At 36.8% G+C, this 7,571-nt stretch overlaps 1 protein-coding gene across 1 annotated transcript; it reads right to left on the reverse strand.

Annotated features, from left to right (window-relative positions):
* Positions 1-6,300: 6,300 nt before the first annotated feature.
* Positions 6,301-6,888, reverse strand: LOC140166756 (uncharacterized). The gene has a single exon (XM_072190250.1). The coding sequence runs from the start codon at positions 6,886-6,888 to the stop codon at positions 6,301-6,303; it is 588 nt and encodes a 195-aa protein (XP_072046351.1).
* Positions 6,889-7,571: the final 683 nt, after the last annotated feature.

The raw sequence follows: 7,571 nt of genomic DNA on the forward strand, positions 1-7,571 counted from the left end.
GGAGAGAGACGAGAGTTAAGGGGACTCGATCTTTTGTGCGTAATTATAGAGGGCCAGGGGATTCACTCTATCATTAACAAAATTATTTGAAGAAGTCAAAGAGCCCTAGGAATAAAAACTGTAGTGTAATTCACGCCAGATACAAATTCTTTATACGACAAAAATTAATTTTTAAAAAAAAAAAAAAAACAAACGTTTTATATCAATTTTAAATTTAGCCTGAATCCGTAAATATGGTACCTCTCGCCCTTTTTTAGGTCAAGGCTATTTTTACCATTATGCAGCGAACCATTGTTGAAGCTATTTCACATACATGTACAAAACATTCTAGAGAAAGAATGAGGACATATAGTGTTGAAATATCTTTTGTTGATTTCGAATGATAATGTCATGAAGTCGTAAATTTTAATGTCAAATTCCTAAAACCAAAACAAAACATTGCGACGCAGATAATTCCCGACTTACGCAATTTCATCATCACATCAGTGTCTTTATTATTTGTTTGAAACCTTTCCTAAACGTGCGTGCTATTTATGCATAAAACGGCTAATCTATCTTTACAAAACGCGTCTTTTTTTTAGTAAACAAAAGGCTAAAGATGGCATTATGAGATTTATCTTTATCATTACACTCATCCGCTCAACTACCACGGTGGCCGAGCGGTAAAGCGCTAGACGTGACGCGTAATCGAAGGAAGTTTAGAATCGCTGGTTCGAGTCCCAACGAAGCCTGTGGAAACTTTTTTTTTCTTCAAAATTCATGATCGCATTCCGAAATGAGTCACTTGTCGGTAAATCATGTATCGTATCCTTAATGTAAGAGATATAACACGTAGAACACTAGTCAGTCGATGGATTTTGTTAAACAAGACCCAATCAGTCACTTAATTAGGTAGGTGCTTGAAACGATCGAATTCGGTGTTGAAAGTTAGCAAAATGTTTAGTTCCACCTTTTCACTTCATAATAATAATTCAAACCCTGATGTTAAACTTAGGTGTGAAATTTAGCCTTTTAGTGTAAAATTTTCGATTTTCACAGGCTTCAACTTGCCCCGCGAGCTTTTTTGGGGTCAACGTTTTTGCTCTTCAAAGTAACATAATTCGCTAATGAAAGATATTTCCCAACTTTCTAAAGCAATCATATAAAGCTATATGTCATAGTTTTGTCAGAATTTCGAATGAAACGGATATTCTGACAGAACCATAATATATATACCCACACGATGTGCCTTACAGAAGTGGGAAATATCTTTCTTTAGCGAACTATATTAGTTTGAAACGCAAAAAAAAAAATCCGAAAAAAGCTCGCGGGCGAAGTTGAGGTAAAAATCAAAAACCTTACACTGAAAGGCACAATTTCATGCCTAATTTGAACTCCAAGATTTTTTTAAAAAAAGGTATATCCAAGCACAATGCTTTTAACTGACTGAATAAAAGATCGTAGCAAAAAGGCGTGTCTCTGAATTCGGTCGATTCACAATACGATGCGCCTCCAGCGGTCGATGGGGAATGGACGAAATGCGCAGTGCATCATGGGAAAATGTCGACATCAAAAGCCCGCGTAAAACGAATTCAACACAGGAGCATGTCATTGTGTGTGTAAATGTCAATATAATTATGGCACACGCGTATGTACACTAAACAGAAGTTTACAATAATTGTAGCAGATCCATTTCCGATCAATTGATCACACGGAATCCTTTATGGAACTGTTTTCAGCATTATTATTATCACACTCGCGTAAAAACCCAATAGTGGCTATGATGGCGATGTCGACCCTGGAGGTCAAAGTTTGGACTAGCAAGAGCAACCGTTGGAGGCGCATTGTATTGTGAATCGCGAGAATTGTGCTGATTTCAACATTATCGATCAACGTTTAGCGCGACTATGCATAACAGTAGAAGCTGTTCAGTAACGTACTGACTGATAAAGGAAAAAGACGTTTACTGTGTATCAACAATACACTACTGGTGAACAATGCCCCTCAATGGTGTAGTTATTTTTTGTCAAGTGCACTAAAGCACTTAATAAGCTACTTAATGACTCAGACTAATCGTGGGACCCTTTCTGTGAGTTCGTCTTTGCCCTACCACCTTACCCGGGGGTAGCATAGACTGCTTCAAACTTGTGTTTAATAAATAATACCACTTAATTACTCCAACTAGTAAGGTCTAGTAATCATTTATCAGCACAGCGGAACAAGCGTGGGTAAATGTTGAGAAAATTAAGAATTGAGCCAATTGGAAATACTGCCGGCAAGTAGACTGTTTGCATTTAAACAAGTTTGTGTTTAAGCCTATGGGAGCTAGACAAAATTGGGCGACAAAAAATAAGGCAATGATATATAGTTGCCGAAAATAGAGCCCGATAATGGTACATAATTGTTCCCTCCAATAATAAATAAAATAATAGTCTCAACAAGTAAAATGTGTAGTCTACAGGGAGCATGATTAAAAAAGCAAAATAAACACTATCAAAAAGTGTACATTAAAGCTACAACAATTGTAAAAAGCTTATACTTGTAGAAATTTTGTATCCTAAACTCAATTCTTTCGGCATAGATTTTGTCTATGATTTTTGTGTATGGCTAAAATATCCCAGCTAAAATGTCCCTATTTGCGAGAAAACTTAGGTGCACATTATGAAGTTATAGGGAGAATTTCGTATAGAGGAGATCCAGAGATATCCATTGGTATCATATAGAGCAACGTAAGGATTTGGTATATTATAGTTTGTATAACACCACCACCACCAGCCCCACCACCACCACCCACCCCACCCCCCCCCTCCTGACAGAAAAACGTGTAACTACAAATACCAGCATAACCTTTTTGAATTTAAAAAAAAATGCAATTGCAAAACATTCTGTTAAGGGGCTATCTTTCTTAAAAACTAATTCTGTATAGGGCCAAAGACTGTGTATTTGTTCCGCTTTACTACGCGACTTCTCCCCCCACTCACGAATTAAACTTTATATCTATCATATATATTGTTTCCCTTTTCCATGTTATTTGGGTAAATTACCTTTTAGTATATTCCTCTGGTAAATCCGAGCTATAATATTTCCACTGGATTCGACTACCTTCGTCGTGTGTTAGTATTAAAGAGCTGCCATCACACATTCCTTCTTGGGTATTGATAACATTTCCCCTTGAAATTAACTTGTGAAACTTTTTCTGTGAAACACTTCAAGGTTTGGTTTTTATTTCAAGCAGTTTAGTGATTTGCTTCATAAGCAAATGATAAGGGTATATTCCTAAAACACTTTACAATCATTTCATTGAACTGCACGTTTGTCTATTCCATATTATACTTCTTTTCTGTATAATTTACAAGAAAAATGATATTCAATCGTGTATTTTTCATGGATAACACCTGATGACTATACAATTATCAATCAAACTCATAAAACACGGACCCTCAGAGCCTGTAGACATTTTGTCTTCCAGTCCCAATAAGTTTATGAGAAGTTCTCTTTTACCGATTCTGGGTCAGACGAGTTTTCTATATATACTGCGCCAAAAAAGTATCCTTACACTTAGAAAAATAATCACAATTTCAAAACTGAACCATATTGGAATAAAATTGTTTTTTTATTAGATGCACTATCTAATCCGGCACATTATGACACCCCATTTAATCCAATGTGACTTCAAGAAGCAAAGTTAGAAGCATTTGATTAGACGAAGGTCCAATTTTAAAAGTGACAATCTGGCCTATTCAAACCTCCACGGACTAGACATCTGGTTTGAGAGTGTTGAATGGCTAATTTATGCGTGCCTTTAATTTAAAACAAAAGGAACAAAAGAAAACTGAAACAAAAGAACTGACAAATAAAATGAAAGTTATGAAAAGTACAGAGTCCTCAATTACTTGACTGACCATACTTGTTTAAATTTTTAAATCAATTTATAGTTAAAAGCAATGCAAATGTCATGAAAGTGTCTGAATGTTTGGCAATAAATAATTAAGTGAAATTTGTACATTCTTAAAGTTACACCGTCCATCACAGTGTAAAAAGATATAAACTTTGATACGTATCAGCAATACATTTGTGTATATTCTCAGTCATCCATGTATATAAAATATCAAAATTGATAATTAAAATCTAGTTAACTGGTCTTACTATTTTTGACTGGCGACGTTTCACATCCTATTCTGGATGCTTCCTCAAGCCGTCTACAGTTATGCTATCCAAAAGATCCCTCGAGGTCTCAGTTCTGTGACCCCGTCACGGGTCACTGACCAGACGGCCTGAGGAAGCATCCAGGATAGGATGTGAAACGTCGCCAGTCAAAAATAGTAAGTCCAGTTGATTAGATTTTAATTATCAGTTTTGGTATCAGCAATACCTAATCTTTCGTTCGCTACTTCTTCTTCTTTCTTTTATCATTTCTTCTTATATCACTTCACACTCTTTCAAATTTCTCTTCTTGAAAAATGAATATAATACAGTATTACAATTATATAGGGTAAATAATATTTGAAAAGATCTCTTTTACAATGTTTGTGTTAAGTACTATTTGATCACTATATTCAGCAGCGTGTATACTACATATAATTGTCGTAGACAAGCAAATCTTAAGTAAAGCAAGATATTGGGAGACTTCCTGTCAAATATTTAATTAGAACTAATGGTTAATGACTTTTAATATTTTTTATAAAAACCGTAAATGATAGATGGGAAGATTTTTATTAAACTTTTGCTGCGATATTAGGCTTACCTTTATTCTTTTGCAGTGGAAGATGCTAAAGACCTACAATTTTATCTCTTTTTGGAAAACATGTATTATCTACAATACCAAAGGTAAAAATTTGAAATGATGGTCGGCGTTTCCTACCAGCTAAATACACTTTAAGTACATATCAATAGATTTATAAAGTTGACTTCGAGGACTGTTTATGTTAAAAATATACAATTTTAATAATTAAAGGGGTGGGTGTAATATAATCTATAAATATATAGATTGGACAACCATTTAATCCATTTTTATAAAAAGTAATCATTATATTGTAATTATTAAAATAATGTGTAATTTTTGCACCAATATGAACTTATTGGCATGATTACAGCTGTGTTATGTTTCCTGTTTTAAGAAATTAGGGTTAGCACTATATTGCCACCGACTTTAAACCTGGGGTCCTAGATTATCTATAAACAACAATGTTGATCTGGAATCATTGAAAACGTGTTTTTTGCATCAACAACGACTAGATTTGATTTTTTTTTTAAAAGAAATATCCATCTCATAAGTAGTTCTAGAAACTAGTGTGGAATTCTTGGGGCAAAAAGTCCTAACCCAATAAGTGACAAGTAAGTTTACAAGTGACCGGTTTGTGTGGAAAAATTGTACGAATGATTTCAACAAAATAGTTAGTCTGTTGAAGAACTTCTATACTTTATGCTTGTAGAGAAGTAATTCATTGGATAATCACCAGCGCGGTCACGTTAGGAGCCTTATTTCACCCTACAGATGAGCACTCCATTATAATGTCTCTTTGAAGGTGTCTCGGGAAGTATTTCTTGAGCTGCATATCTGCTTGTCTTAGGTAGGCATGAAACAATTCTCTGAGGTCTCTGGACTTAGGACCAGTAGGACCAGACTCTGGGGGGTTAAACCGGTTTTGAGAGATCCCAACCGTCCCGCTTCCCTCAGAGGTAGATGTAATTAAACCATCATCAGAGATTGGGCGCTCCGTCTTACTTTCAGGCTAGGAACAGCTGATATGAGTAGCGTAAAACAGCGTGCCAAATCAATGCCCCTATATTACCCAGCAGACCCTTGAGTAGAGTCAGCTGAGCAGAGCTTGCATGCGGAACTGGGATGTGCAATTAAAGACATTAAGGACACTGACTGGTCACAGGAACTTATAGATAGTCTTACTATCAGTTGGAGTGTCATTTGGCATATTTAGGTCTGAGTGTCTTGTGCTGGTACGTCTTCTTTATCTTCAATTGGAGACGGTTCCCAGCTTTGAATCAGGTCTATCTGTCGGAATGCTTTGTTTTGACGGCATAACCATATCACATAGCTGGATCTGAGAGCAGTTTTAGAGGTCACATACATGATGTTACGTCTCTTTCCACTTGGTACTCCAAGAGCAGCGATGCATTTTGTCAGCGACGTGTAATAGATACCTCTACTTCCAATTTCAATTGGGAAGTAGTGCGTACACCATCCCCTATTTTCACAGTCGGCTACAAGATCTTGGTATTTGCTTTTCTTTCTTACATTGGCATTTGACAGGTTTTCTTCCATTTGGGACTGTAAGCTCAATGATGATAACTGTTTTGGTCATTTCAGAATATATGGTGATATCGACGTTTTGCAGTCTCTGTGATTATGGGAGGAAATACTACTTGCTTATGTTCCTCATCCATCAGGAATTCCCAGTCAGTGGTCTTCTGTAGGAGGTTTGTTGTATCTCTTTTTGGAAGAGGCAGTGCTGGATACCGGTAGGTTACACCATCTTTAGTGAGGAATTTAATAGTAGTCATATAGTTGGTATCTTCTGGAGGGATGTACGACTTCTGATTTGCCTCTTCAATGAAGGGCATTATGCCATTTGCTACAGCTTTCAGTGTCTGATCATGTCTCCAGTTGTATCTACCACTCTGCAGAGAATAGTTGCATCCATTTAAGATATGGAATAGAATACAGTTATTATGATGACATAAATGGCAGGATCCAAGGTTGGTCTTTCCCCAGAGTCTCAAATTAGCTGGTGATGGAAGCTGGTCGTGGATGTCATTGACATGGAATGATAGGAGCTCTGGTGGCCATACATACAGGAGCGTCTTCCAAGATGTATCTCCTTGCATGGCAGAGTCCCATCTACTGTCCTTGCTTGGCGCATCCATAAAGGTACACAAGCATGTTTTCTTCATCTACGTCGTTTACCAGACTAATGAGGCATTTTCTCTGTTCTCGGAGTTTCGTGTTCCTTAATAAAGTCCTACTCTGTCTGTTTGACCTCTTTACAGCTCATTCTCTTTGTTCAAGTTCTCTGACTCCATTCCACCCTAATTGCTTTTCTTTTCTTTTGAAGTAGTCTTTGTAGAGAGTCTGTGTTTTCCCCATATATAGCATAGTGTTGAGATGGTGCTTGGTGACTTGCATGCATTTTACAGAAGTGGTGAGTCTTTTAAGTTGAAGCTCGTACCTCTTCATGCTTCTGAATAGAGCACTGTTGGTGGTACATTTGCTTATTCCTGCCCATCTTTTCAAGTATTTGGTGCAGGTTGCTTCCAAACCCTCGATGTACGTAATTGCGAAGTTGTAGATGTAAACTCCCATGTCATTTTGGGTAGGAGCGAACTATTATATATCCACAGCTTCATGATTCCATTGAGTAGGCTTTTGTATGTCCTTTTCAGCATGTCTGATGTCCTCTGATTTTCTCTGATTTCCTTATCCTTCAGATCTTTGAAGATAAGCTTGCCGAGGAATCGCATGGGCTGGTCGTGGATATACGCAATCTCTTCTCCATCTATTGTCAACTTTGGCACATATTGGATTTTATGTTCCTCCTGCTTTTTTTTCTTATTTGGGACAAATCTCTTCATGGCAT

Source organism: Amphiura filiformis, chromosome 12 (genome assembly GCF_039555335.1).
Source record: "Amphiura filiformis chromosome 12, Afil_fr2py, whole genome shotgun sequence".
Classification (NCBI taxonomy): domain Eukaryota; kingdom Metazoa; phylum Echinodermata; class Ophiuroidea; order Amphilepidida; family Amphiuridae; genus Amphiura; species Amphiura filiformis.